General features: G+C 42.9%; 1 protein-coding gene across 1 annotated transcript in view; it reads left to right on the top strand.

Moving 5' to 3' along the window:
- The window catches only part of NIPAL1 (NIPA like domain containing 1), a 41,200-nt gene that overhangs the window by 22,907 nt on the left and 4,027 nt on the right, over window positions 1-14,266 (top strand). The window contains exon 5 of the mRNA XM_038399489.2: window positions 1,820-1,980. Coding sequence (XP_038255417.1) covers window positions 1,820-1,980 — 161 coding nt within the window. The remainder of the gene's footprint in view (window positions 1-1,819; window positions 1,981-14,266) is intronic.

The following is a 14,266-nucleotide window of genomic DNA, read 5'->3' as shown; positions in this document are numbered from 1 at the left end:
ATAGGTGAACTTCTGTGGCCTGCAATGTGCAAGACGTCAGACTAGATTATTATGATAGTCCCTTTTGGTCTCAAAGTCTGAGATTTTGTTACAGGGAGAAAATATTGGGTACTAAAGGCTTTTTAATCAAGCAAAGAAAGGCATAACAAAAACCAGTGGCTCAAAGTTAAAGCCAAACAAATTCAGATTAAATATAAATCAAAAATTATTATCAGTGAGGGTGATTAATCATTGGAAGACAGTAGCTACCAAGGGTAGTAGTGGAGATGATGTCTTGTAGTGGAGCATGTCTTGATGATTTCATATCCTGACTGGATGCTTTTCTGGAAGGTATGCTTTATTCAAAGCCAAGTTACTTTAATCAGGGTAAGAATAAATGGGTGAAATTTAATGGCCTGTGATATTATCAGAGATCAGACTAGATGATCAAATTGTTCCCTGTGGCCTTAAAATCTAGCAATTATTATATCCATTTTCTTAGCTTCCAGTTTCTATATAGCCATACGCTTCTCAATTTGCTTGTTTGCATTAGTGTGTACTTAAAACAAGCTGTTGTGTTCACCTAATATATGTTTTGCAATTGTCTAATATTGTATCACTTCATCTAGTCATGATGTTTCAAAGTTGTACAGTATAACTAATTAATACATTAATACTAACCATACCATTTTGGCCCATGATCCTGTTGGATCTGACAAGCTTAGAAGCATCAGGCTGTCAGTACTTGGATGGGAGACTCCAGGGAATATTTAAGTGATTAAGTAGGTGATGATTTTCCTTCCAAATCAGTACTGTACTAGTTCCTCAGCATTGTGTCGGAAGACACTGTGGTATGGATCCTGGTCACTTGTAATCACATGAATGTTAAATGATCTCATGGCACTTTATGTAAGAGTAGAGATGCTTGCCTTTTTGACCTGGCCAGATTCCAATTCAGTTAATTACATTCCATTTACCTAAAATATCCCGTTGCCATTTCAACTGGATCATACCACTTTTCTGTCCAAATTTATTGTAAATGTTACTGTGCATGCACAGTTTCAGAAGTAGATAAAATGATTTCTAGATGTATCTATGTTTGAATATTGCACTCCATCACAGTGTTATCTGAGTGCATATAAATCCCTGATCTCATGAGAGAGTTGAGATGCTTATCTGTTTGTAAGCCCTGGTATTTTGTATGTGTGATGTGTTAGATGCTAAAGTAGTATAATGATATTATGCTGAAACAAAGGCAAATTTTAAAAAGCTGGCAAATGACTGGGGCACCAGTCTTGCTCGGATCCCATGTGAAAATGACCTAGTTCTAATCCCAAATGGTTGCAGACCAACAGGACTACATCCTGACTTCTACTCTACAGTCCTATGTTTTCCTTTCCACACTAGCTCCAGAAAAGCCCGTCTCCAGCTTTCTAAACCTGGGGGCCATTGATTCTTTAAGTCTTTTGTTCTGTGGCTTGTGTGTCAGTAGGGTTTGTCTCTGTATTCATTCATAGGTATCCAAAAGGAAAAATGACTGGAAAAACTGGAGCTCTGTCTGACCTTGTAAAGTTATGGGGAAGGATTGGGGGGGGGGAAGAAGAGTCAAGGCCTGTTGGAAAGCCCCATAGAAAATGGGGCAAGATCTATCTGACCTTTATAGAATTTAAAAAAGCTTTGGAAAAAGGTTGATTTGGCTGGTTTTTATTTACTCTCAGCTGGTTTCCTTATCCCCAAATCCAAACTTTTTTGAATTAGTATCACTATACATAAAAGCAGTATGAATACATTATAAAGAGGTTCAGCTGCACAAATCAATTACCTTTTTTTAAATCCACAGTGCAATATTGTCTTCCTATTTTTTAAACGAAAAGCTCAATGTTCATGGGAAATTAGGCTGCATATTGAGCATTTTGGGGTCAACGGTGATGGTTATTCATGCCCCTGAAGAAGAGGAGGTCACTTCTTTAGATGAAATGGAAATAAAACTGAAAGATCCAGGTCTGTAACTTAAATCATCCGTATTAATGAAAAAATGCCTCTCAATGTCTCTTATTTTTATAGATCTGTCAGCTAGTACTAGACCTGTCCATAAGTGAATAATTGGAGGGTTTTCCTGGGTTATATGTTATCACCACCATCACCCCATTCACTTTCACCTGAAGATGAAATGGAATTTGATATCACTTTTGTGCTTTACTGTAGCATACCTTGAAAGCAAAAATCAGGCTGTGAATGTAAGCAAGCAAGACTTACTTGAAGCATCTTTACACTAGTATTTAAAAAATAAACAAAGAAAAATCAGCATTTACAAGAAAGCATGGCTAAGTCTAAATGCTGTGTCTCATCACATGAAGACCACGATAATACAGGCAGTCCTCGACTTTACGAGGTTCGACTTACGAACAGCACTTACAACATTTCTGAATTGACACCCTAATTTGACTTTATGATGCTCGGTCCCGGAATAGAGTGGATTGCGGTTCCGAGTGATGACAATTCAACTTGTGACATAATTTTCAGGAACTGATTGTGTTGCAAGTCCGAGGACTGCCTGTAGTTTGTATGCTGTAGTTAATTTCTTATTCTTGCTTGGTGCTCCTGGTTTCCAATCTGCAGATCTTGGAGAATATGATGAAGGCACAGGGCCATTTGTGATGAGACTTTGTGTGAGCCAGTTATGACAGCAGCCAGAGTTCTCTTCTGTTAGTGCTATGCTGGCAGCAGGGGAGTTATTACTATCTATGCATTACCTATTTAAACAGAATAGCTAATATTTATACATGCTTTCTTAAAAAGATTGGGAGAGTGGGAAAGACTTTTTAAGGGTCTAGTGGTCAGTCCTCCAGAGGCTCTTCACTCTCTCTGTCCCCTTCACTAGCCCGCTTGCACCTAGTCCCAGGCAGTGGAGTCATTTTTGGGAGGTGGGGATGGGGAGGAATACTGTCTTTCCTTTTTCTGTCTACCCTTCTCTGGGGAGAGACCATGAGAGAGAGAGAGAGAGACTCTAGGGAAGGGAGTGTTGTATTGGCATCTGTCCTGTCAACCAGTAATCATAAAAATCATAGAATATCAGGGTTGGAAGGGACCTCAGGAGGTCATCTAGTCCAACCCCCTGCTCAAAGTAGGACCAATCCCCAACTAAATCATCCCAGCCAGGGCTTTGTCAAGCCTGACCTTAAAAACCTCAAAGGAAGGAGATTCCACCACCCTCCCTAGGTAACGCATTCTAGCACTTCACCACCCTCCTAGTGAAAAAGTTTTCCTAATATCCAACCTAAACCTCCCCCGCTGCAACTTGAGACGATTACTCCTTGTTCTGTCATCTGCTACCACTGAGAACAGTCTAGATCCATCCTCTTTGGAACCCCCTTCAGGTAGTTGCAAAGCGTCCAGTGGAGGGCAACAACCATGATCAGGAGACTGGAACACATGACTTATGAGGAGAGGCTGAGGGAACTGGGATTGTTTAGTCTGCAGAAGAGAGAATGAGCGGGGATTTGATAGCTGCTTTCAATTTTTCTACATCCTTCTTGTAGGTGTGGGGCCCAAAACTGGACACAGTACTCCAGATGAGGCCTCACCAATGTCCAATAGAGGGGAACGATCACGACCCCTTGATCTGCTGGCAATGCCGCTACTTATACATCGCAAAATGCCATTGGCCTTCTTGGCAACAAGGGCACACTGTTGACTCATATCCAGCTTCTCGTCCACTGTAACCCCAAGGTCCTTTTCTGCAGAACTGCTGCCTAGCCATTCGGTCCCCAGTCTGTAGTGGTGCATGGGATTCTTCCATCCTAAGTGCAGGACTCTGCACTTGTCCTTGTTGAACCTCATCAGATTTCTTTTGGCCCAATCCTCTAATTTGTCTAGGTCCCTCTGTATCCTATGCCTACCCTCCAGCATTTCTACCGCTCCTCCCAGTTTAGTGTCATCTGCGAACTTGCTGAGGGTGCAGCCCACTCCATCCTCCAGATCATTAATGAAGATATTGAACAAAACAGGCCCCAGGACTGACCCTTGGGCACTCTACTTGATACCAGCTGCTAACTAGACATGGAGCCATTAATCACTACCTGTTGAGCCCAACGATCTAGCTAGCTTTCTATCCACCTTATAGTTCATTCATCCAGCCCATACTTCTTTAACTTGCTGGCAAGAATACTATGGGAGACCCATATCAAAAAGCTTTGCTAAAGTCAAGGAATAACATGTCCACTGCTTTCCCCCCATCCACAGAGCCAGTTATCTCATCATAGAAGGCAATTAGATTAGTCAGGCATGGACTTGCCCTTGGTGAATCCATGCTAACTGTTCCTGATCACTTTCCTTTCCTCTAAGTGCTTCAGAATTGAATCCTTGAGGATCTGCTCCATGATTTTTCCAGGGACTGAGGTGAGGCTGACTGGGCCTGTAGTTACCCGGCTCCTCCTTCTTCCCTTTTTTTAAAGATGGGCACTACATTAGCCTTTTTCCAGTCATCCGGGACCTCCCCCGATCGCCATGAGTTTTCAAGATAATGGCCAATGGCTCGGCAATGACATCCGCCAACGTCCTTTAGCACTCTCGGATGCACTGCATCCGATCCCATGGACTTGTGCTCATCCAGCTTTTCTAAATAGTCCCGAACCACTTCTTTCTCCACAGAGGGCTGGTCACCTCCTCCCCATGCTCTGCTGCCCAGTGCAGTAGTCTGTGAGCTGACCTTGTTTGTGAAGACAGAGGCAAAAAAAAGCATTGAGTACATTAGCTTTTGTGAAGGAGAAACAATATTTATTGACAATGTGCTTAAATTAGTCCCAAACGGCTGCTGCTATTGACTGAGCTGCAGGATTTTAGAGTGGTGCTGTTTGTTCCTGTGTCCCCACTCCTACCATTACCAGCATGCCCCATAACTGCTGAGCAGCTTCTTTATTTAACAGCTAAGTGCCTCCTTTGCATTCCCTACTGTGTTGTTCCACTGAGAAGTCCCTAGGGGGACTGCCTCACAGATGTTAGAGCAAGGGTGGGTCTTATTCCTATGCAGAGGGCTGGATGCTCCTGGTAGCCCCATATCCCACTCATCCTATACCTCCTCAAATTATTATTATTTTTTTAACATAAACACAACTTTGGCCATGATTGACGTATGCAGATCTACTCTGAAAATGAATTAAGTAAAATTCACTCCTATCTGCTCACTTGAGTAATAGAAACAAATATTTAGGCCCAGATTTTAAAAAAGGGATGCCAAAAGCTAGGCACCTGGCTTGATTTTCAAAAGAACGAACTGCCCAGCAGTTTCCATTGATTTAGTGGAGTAGTTGGGTGCTAAGCACATCTGAAAATGAGGCTGAGATAAGGAAATTTTTTTTTTTACTAGTAAATTGAAAATAAAAATGGTATGAAAACCTATTGAGAGGCAATAATCCTGGAACCCCACAAACTCCAATATTCCAGAGTCACTTTACAGAACGACATGCACATTAAGTGGTCTGTGTTTCTCTGTCTGTTTGTAACTCCACATTAGTAATATTTCAGGAGCAAACTTTTAATTTATCTATTTATTATTACAAAAAAAAACCTTAAAGTTCTCATAAGCAGCTTCTTTATGCACAGAGCAGCCAGAGGTAGCTGGTACCCCCCTGTGAAAGGGAACTGTCTGCCAGGAAAGCTGGCGAGAGGTCCCCACCACCTCCTGCATCAGTATCCCACCTTCTGTAACACTAAGGCCCATTTTTAAAACTGGTTAAGTGGTTTTGCACACCACTAGTCCTAATGAAAGGCTGCTCCAGAGTGTCGCTCTTCTGATGGCTAGAAACCGTCTTCTAATTTCCTCCCTAGTATTTACCCCTATGATCTCTCTAAATACATCAATTATATCATCCTTTAGCCTTAATTTTGCTGGAAGCTAAGATCACTTAGTCTTCTTCCTCTTCCCATAAGACTGCTTTCCAATTCTCTTGATCATTGTAGTAACCCTTCTTGGCACCTATTCTAGTTTTGAATTCATCTTTCCAAACATGGATGATCATAATTGTACACAGTATTTGAGATGAAATCTTATCAGTGCTTTGTACGTCATTAAAATTCCCTGTCTCTATTGGAAATACCTTGACTGACACCATCTTAGATCCCATTTGCCTTTTTCACAGACCATATCACCTTGATAGCTAATAGGCATCCTGTGATTGAGTAGGTACACCCATGTCTCTGTCCTCTTCTGTCATTTCCAGTTGATTAGCCTTTAATTGTTACAGTTCTGGGGATGCCCAGGACTAGGTCACCTTGTTAGCCCACCCCCACCCCCCGCCTCCAGTGAGCGAGAGACTTACTAGTGCTTAACTGGGTGTCATCTCCTTGATCCTGCCAGCTTATTAGCCACACAAACAGTCTTCTCAGGCAATGTCAGCCCTTGCTTTACCTTGCAGAAAGCCCAGTACCCAAGCCCTTTTGAAGCATTCCTTGTAGTATTTAGCCCCTCAATCCACTGAACACTCACAGAATTTCCAGGTTGGCTGTCCCCAAAAGGAGAGTATTCATCAACAGCTTGGATGATTTAGTTTAGGATCAAGCTTTCTCGCATAACACCACAGCACTGAGTTATATTATAGTGAAAACAATCATAAGTTTATCATCAAGAAGATAGAGCTTTAAGAGAGTATAGATAATGAAAAGTGAAAGGCTACATGTAAAAACAAAATCGTGACTCACTTTCTAGATTAAACTTCCATTCTATTTAAGGAATGTTCTCACCCCAATGTCTTTTGCAGTATTTCAGCCAAGCCTGGGTTGGGATCCCATTTTCATGAATGTACACAATGTCTGTTTAATTTCCTTAGGTGCAGGCTAAAAGGTGTCTTTTTGCCTTCCCCTTATGTTCCCCAGAGTTAATTGTCTGCCCCACAGGACAGTCAACCCCCTTTGGTTCAAGCTCTGGTGTCTTGTTTCCCTGTTGACTTGCATGTATGGGTTGTGTTGTGTTGGCTTACAATACTTAATTTACATTTCAACAGAGATACACATCTTGCCCCATCTGCAAGAAACCTGTTTTTTTCTTTGATTGGTGACAAACTTTAAAACATATTTGCAGTAAGTATGCACGGCTCCCTAAATATCACCCATACATACATCATATGACAATCATAAGACTCAGCATGATATAAGTTATTTGGGTTTTTTAAGAGACCTCCCATGACCTTATTCATGGATAATACCATTAAAGCTGTGTGCTAGGTGTTGTGAGTTTGTCAGGCATGTTAGGAATTTCGGTTACACAACAGTAAACCTTTTGCTAGTTGGCATTGAGGAGTTTCTTTGGGTCATGTTAGCTTATCGCAGAACCTTTGTTTTAAGTAGCATCCCTATATATGTTCCACTTCAGGTGCACATGTACCCCACTATCTTTAATTGGGAGGATTTCATTAGCAGTGTCTGTCTGGCCTGTGCATATGCTGCTGCTATCTTTGTGCCCACACCAAGGCTATATCAGGCTGAACAGGTGAATCACCCTCCGTTTCTTCTCAACTGCCTTGGCTTGAAACAGATCTTCGTGTGTCCGCATTATGCATGCCCTGGCTGCTTGCTGACTTTGGCCTAACTTATTTTAGTTTAGATAGCTTGTTTGTTTTATTTCCTTTGGGGAAATCCTCCCTTTGAGGCACATGCCCAGTTCGGCAGGGTTTTAAACTGTGCCTCACTTGCAGAGAGTTCATCCTGGTCAGTGATGGGACGTTCTATGCATTCACTGCCTGGGGGAGTCACATGTCGCACAGAAGTGCACGTTCTGTTTAGCCCTCAAATCCAGGGCACAAAAGAACCTGGGAAATCAAGCTGCGGCAGTTAATGATGGAGCACGCCCTTCACCCTGGTTTGAAGCTGGGTCAGGAGAACCCATCTGTACACCAATCTCTGGGAGTCTCTAGTGCCCCTTCAACTTCAGCACAGCACTCTCCTTAAAAGAGAAAAGCCTCAGACCTTTTCTCAAGATCCCAAGAAGAGGAGCTCTAATTTGCCTCTTAAGGAATCCATTTCAAAAAGACCTCGCTCTCCAAGCTTGTCAACAGCCTCAGAGACTTTGACCTCGAGGCTTGATACCATAAAGGTGAAGGGCTCCTCTGGTACTGGCAAAGTGGGAAAATCCCACAGATCTTCTAAGAGAAATCATGGCTGTGAGAAGGCTCCAGTACATTCAGATGGTCAGAGCAAACACAGAAGGCTGGTACTGTCAGGTTTAACCCCTCTTGTATCCCTGTTGGGCTGTTTGGTCATGTAGGACTAAGCTTCCAGCTATATCAGCAGCATCTGTGAAGCACTCAAAACCATCTTGCAGGGACACGCATACTGGTCTGTCAATATCTCAACCTCACTCGGTGCCGCAACTCTGCTTGGTATCACAAGACCTTAGGTACCTGAAAAACTTATTGGTGACTGCTGAACCAGATGGACCATTGCTTGCAAATACCGAGTGTGTCTCAATACTGAGAACCACTCAGTCTCCAAACTCTTATGCATCCCTGGTATCATCTAATTTACTTCCCTTTTTGGTTGGAGCTCCCCTCTTAGAGAAAGAAGAGGACGATGATGATGATGATGATGATGGAAACCTACCTTCAGTATCTTCAGTCTCTGTCCAGGGTTCTCCCACATACACATATAGGAACTCCACTTCTCAAAGACAGGGAGGATGTCCAGGGAACTTATCACTCTTGGTGGGATGCCACCTTCTCCCCCTATGGCCCTCAATGGCCATACTGGGATCCCTGGGCAGCTTATCGCCAACAGTTCTCCAGGTTCCCAACCCCCTCCCATTGGGATAAGGAGACTCAAGCTTCTCCTTTCCAGCTACAGGAGGAAACATTTGATGATAAGGAGGTTAGGGCAGACAGAGAAGCTACTCCTCGGACTACTATCTCCTCCTTATCACCAAATGAGGCAGTAATGCCTTTTCCATCTATAGCTGATTTTCAGCAGGTTCAAGTCTTCATTAGACAGGTGGCCAACTTCTTACAGATACCTCTTGACAAAGTCAAAGAATCTCAACACAAACTTGGATATTCTTCACTCTGAGATATCATCTAGAGTAGCCCTTCCTGACAACGAGGCTCTTATGGAACCTGCAAAAACCATTTGGCAAACCTCAGGCACAATAACACCTATATGTAATCATTAATAAAAAGTCCAAGGACTCGGAGTTCCTATTTTCTCATCCTCCACCCAAATGTGTCTGAATGGGGCAAACAACATAGATATAAATCCACCCTGTACAACAGTGACCAGAAGCACCTGGAATCTTACTCATCAGCAAACCTACAGTTTCACATTGTGAATTATCAGGTGCTGATGGCCAAATATAACTTTACAAATTATGCAAGATGTGGTTCTCTTATTCAACACCTTCCTCCAGACCAAAGGGAGCAATATCAGGCTTATATTGCTGAGGGGCAGTTACAGCCAGAACATCGCTTTAGGAGGTTCGGGCACCACAGCCTGTTCTGCAAAGGGCAGCCAGCCTCCAGTTGCCTAGTTTCTCCAGAGAAGTCCAGAATATGGTAGAGGATCTCCCGGTTTGATGGACTGATGATGTTCACAGAGAATACTGATGAGTCATTGCATAACCTTAAAGACTCTAGGTCCATGTTACATTCATTAGCCCTCTATACCCCTGGAAACAAAAGAAAATTCAGTGGATCGCAAATGGGTGGGATCTTTGAGTCAATGTAATTCTCTGGTTTTCAGACACCAATTGAACCTTCAAGAAAGAGACATAGGTTCCAGAGAAAGAGATTCTCCAAACCCATCAGACACAAGTTCGCAGCAGACTTCATCTTTGAAGCACCAGTTTTGACCGGATAGTTGAGGATTCAGACCCTCTGCTCTCTTTAGCCTATCGGCTGCAATGATTTGCACGCTTCTCCACAGCTGGAGACAAAGTTTCCCATTTCTGACAAGCATAGGAACATGCCACCTCAGACAGATGGATGCTGAAAATAATATTATGCTACACCATTCATTTTACTTCCCTCCCTCCTTCTAATCTCTCTCTCTCAATCAGTCTTCAGGGACCCCTCTCATGAGTTCTTACTAAGATAGGAAATACACTTTTTTCATATAGAAGCAATAGAGCTGGTCCCCACTCAGCACCAGGGAAGGGGCTTCTACTTGAGGTACTTCCTTTTGCCAAAAAAAAAAAATGATGGTGGAGACTAATCTTAGATTTAAGACTCCTGAACAAATTTGTGAGGTCTCAAAAGTTCAGGATGGTGATTCTAAGCTATAATTCCTTCTCTAAATTCAGGGGATTAGTTTTCAGCTCTTGACCTTCAAGACACATACTTCCACATAGCGATACACACATCCCACAGAAGGTTCCTGCATTACCATAGCCCAGAATCATTTTTGGTACCGGATACTCCTATTTGGTCTCTCCTCAGCTCCAAGAGTTTTCAAAGGTTCTATCGGTAGTTGCTGCCTACCTGTGTCATCAGTAGGGCCCTATGAAATTCGCAGCCATGAAAAACATGTCACGGACTGTGAAATTTTATCTCCCCTATGAAATTTGATCTCTTGTGTACTTTTACCCTATACTATACAGATTTCACAGAGGAGACCTGCATTTCTCAAACTGGGGGTCCTAACCCAAAAGGGGCTATGGGGGAGTTGCAGGGTTATTGTGGGGGGGGTCATGGTATTGCCACCCTTACTTCTGCACTGCCTTCAGAACTGGGTGGCCAGAGAGGGTGGTTGCTGGCCAAGGGTCCAGCTCTGCAGGCAGCAGCACAGACATAAGGATAGCAATACCATACCATGCAATCCTTACGTCTGCGTGGCTGCTGGCAGTGGTGCTGCCCTCCAAGCTGGGGTCTCGGCCAGCAGCTGCCGCTCTCCAGCTGCCCAGCTCTGAAGGCAGCCCAATCACCAGCAGCAGTGCAGAAGTAAGGGTGGCAATACCATAACCCCCCCATCAATAACCTTGGGAACCTCCACTACCCCCTTTTGGGTCAGGACCCCTACAATTAAAACAATACTGGTAACTTTCAGATTTAAATATCTGAAATAATGAAATGTGTGATTTTTTTTTTTTAAATCCTATGACCGTAAAATTGATCAAAATGTAGGGCCCTAGTCATCAGGCAATTGTAATATTTCTGTACCTCAATGATTGGCTGGTTAAGAGTTGGTCATAGCAGGAGGTGTTGACCACCAGACAGAAAGCACTTTCTCTGTTCTGAGACTTGGGTCTTCAGTTGACTGGGAAAATCCACACTAATTCCTATACAGAACGTACAATTTATAGGGGCATCCCTGGATTTCTTGGCATCCAGAGCCTTTCTTCCTATGGACAGATTCATGACACTATCAACCTTATCAGAACTATTCAAGATGGCCCCCAGAGTTGAATCAGAAACTGTCTTCAACTTCTGTTACAAATGTGCAAGTTGCCATATGACTTAGAACATGCTAGGTGACATCTTCACTGTTTCCAGGGATGGCTCAGATCAGTTTATTTGCCAAACTGTCACAGCCTCGACAAAGAGTGTCAGTATCTCAACAAGTGAAACACTCTCTAGACTGGTGGAAGCTTCATCACAAGGTAGGGATGGGAGTTCTCTTCTTCCAACTGATGCCAGCTATAACTGTAACTAACTACAGATACATCTCTGTTCGGATGGGGACCACATCTTGACACTCTAATGGTAAAGGGCAGATGGTTATCCCAAGAAACCACACTCCACATCAACCTGTTGGAGCTCAGAGCTGTCAGAAGTGCCTGCCTTCATTTTCTGCCTCTCATCAGACACTGGTCTATCAGACAATGTGGCCTGCCGGTTTTATATATATATTGGCAGGGAGGAGCAAAATCCCCTTCCTCTGTACCAGTGCAATAAGGTTATGGAACTGGTGTATAAAACATTGCATAAGAATTTTGGCAATGTGTCTTCTGGGCAGGTAAAATGACAGTGTGTCAGCTGTATTTTTTTTCCCAGATTACAAATGGAAATTGGACTCCCAGATTCTTGCTGGCATATTTCAGACTTGGGGATTTCCAGAAATGGTCCTCTTTGCCACAGCTACACACACAAAATGCCATTGCATCTGTCTGAGGTGGGGGAGGGTCAGGTTGCCATTCCTTGTGGGATCCCTGAAGAATCTGTTTGTGTTTCCCCTGATGCCTGAATTCTCTGAATAGTGAACAAAATCAGAGAGGAAAAAGCTGGATTGATATATGATGCTACCCCACCATCTTTGCCTTTTATGTCTATCACTCCTGAATAGTGCATACCCTTCAATACCTGTATTCCAGTCATGATTACTGTTCCTCCATGTTTGTTATCCCTATAATACCTAGTTTCACATCCTGTATCAGTAGTTCTAGTTCCTCCATTTTGTTGCCCATGCTCCTCACATTAGTGTACAAATACTCAGTTGTTTCTGTCTGACCTCACACAATTTCCTAGCTGGATTAGGTATAGTCCATTAGCTACCCCTACTTCTGCCTATTTCTGATGTTCCTTTACTATATCCTCATTTGCCTGATTTTCCTTTTCCTATGTATTAAAACCAGGCATGATGATTACACAAGTCTCTCCCAACCTTCTCCTCCCATTTCCTAATTTTAAGCTCTTCTCATCAGTTGTGCCAGCCTTGATCCCAGAAAGTTAGTACTTCAAGTACTCTGGTAGAATCCATCCATTGAGAAGAATCCTCTGTCCATGAATGACTCCCAATGAATAAACTTCCCCAAACCTTCCTCATAATGCCAATCCTTGAACCATCTGTTGATCTTCTTTGTCTTGTTATTCCCCCACCTTTCTTCTCTAGCTACTAGAAGATTTACACTGAAGATTAACTGAGCCTTCACTTCTTTGAACATCTTCCCCAGCCTGGCATAGTCCATTAGGAATCTTTCCCCCTCACCCCTCCAACTGCCATCAGGATACTTTTCAGCCTCAGGGTCCATATATCCTGGCAGACAGCTCTGGTGACAAGTATGTTGATTCCACTTTGTAAGGAGTCCCCAGTCTCATAGACTTGCCTCTTCCTGATGTTGGTGTGAATGTCAGGTTCCCTCCCTTTTGTTCTTCCTTCTATCTGTCTATCTATTCTGTCTTCTGTTCTTTCTCACAGCCTCCTATATATAATTCTCATCCTTTCTAGACAGGACCCAAGCCCTATCTTTATAGTAGTGATGGGATGGGTCACAGAAACTCCATCAAGACTGTCACTAGATGTGCTGAGATACCACTGAGAACAAACCCCCCGACAGAAAAGACTTCCCTCCATTCCTGTCTTGCTGAGCTAGACACACCAGTCAGCTCCAGCACAGACCAAGAGGTTGGGCCACCGCCCCCTTACCCCGCAGTACACAGAAACAAAGATTCACTTAGCCCAGGGGCTTCTCAGTTATCAGGGACTTTCCCAGCACCCGGTATTCAATCTTTCTGGGACCCTAAACCCTGAATAAATCTGTTTTACTCTGTATAAAGCTTATGCAGGGTAAACTCATAAATTGTCCACCCTCTAGAACACTGATAGAGTGATATGCACAGCTGTTTTCTTCCCCCAGTATTAATCACTTACTCAGGGTTAATTAATAAGCAAAAGTGATTTTATTAAGTATAAAAAGTAGGATTTAAGTGGTTCCAAGTAATAACAGACAAAACAAAGTAAGTTACCAAGCAAAATAAAACAAAACATGCAAGTCTAAGCTTAATATAGTAGGAAGATCTGAGTCATGGGGGAAGCCCTGGCTGAATGGTCCAGGAATCCCCGGCAGTTAATGTAGGAACCCAAAGCTTTCACATACATGGCACTGTGCCTCTGGCATATTCTCCAGGAGATGCCAATTTTGAAGATAGAATCCTCTGCCCTGTCTTGGGCAGAGGTCCAGACTGATCTTTAAGAAACTATGTAAATCTATTATTTTTTTCTTCTGCTCTTTCGGCCAACTCGTGTAGGTTTTTCCCTGGGAGGAAGAAATCTGACTAATAAAGCTTTCACTTCCAAGCCATCTGGATGGCAATGACCAAAAATTGTTGCCCTCTTGTGACTGATTCTTGGCCTATGTGAAATGAATTGGTTTCATTCTAATTTCAAGCAAACGTGGCCACGTCTCAAACTGACCCATCGCTGTCTGACTTAGCAGACAACCCAAAAATTGTTGTATGCATGGGGGAAACTTGCACTGCTGCTATCAGCATTGTACCTGTTCTTGCGTCAAATTAGAGCTCTTCATTCTTCTTGGTTGTTAATCTGGAACCTTCAATGAATAATATGTTCATTCTTTATGTTAATAATAATTAAT

This window comes from Dermochelys coriacea, chromosome 4 (assembly GCF_009764565.3).
Source record: "Dermochelys coriacea isolate rDerCor1 chromosome 4, rDerCor1.pri.v4, whole genome shotgun sequence".
Classification (NCBI taxonomy): domain Eukaryota; kingdom Metazoa; phylum Chordata; order Testudines; family Dermochelyidae; genus Dermochelys; species Dermochelys coriacea.
This window is presented reverse-complemented; position numbering and strand designations above follow the sequence as displayed.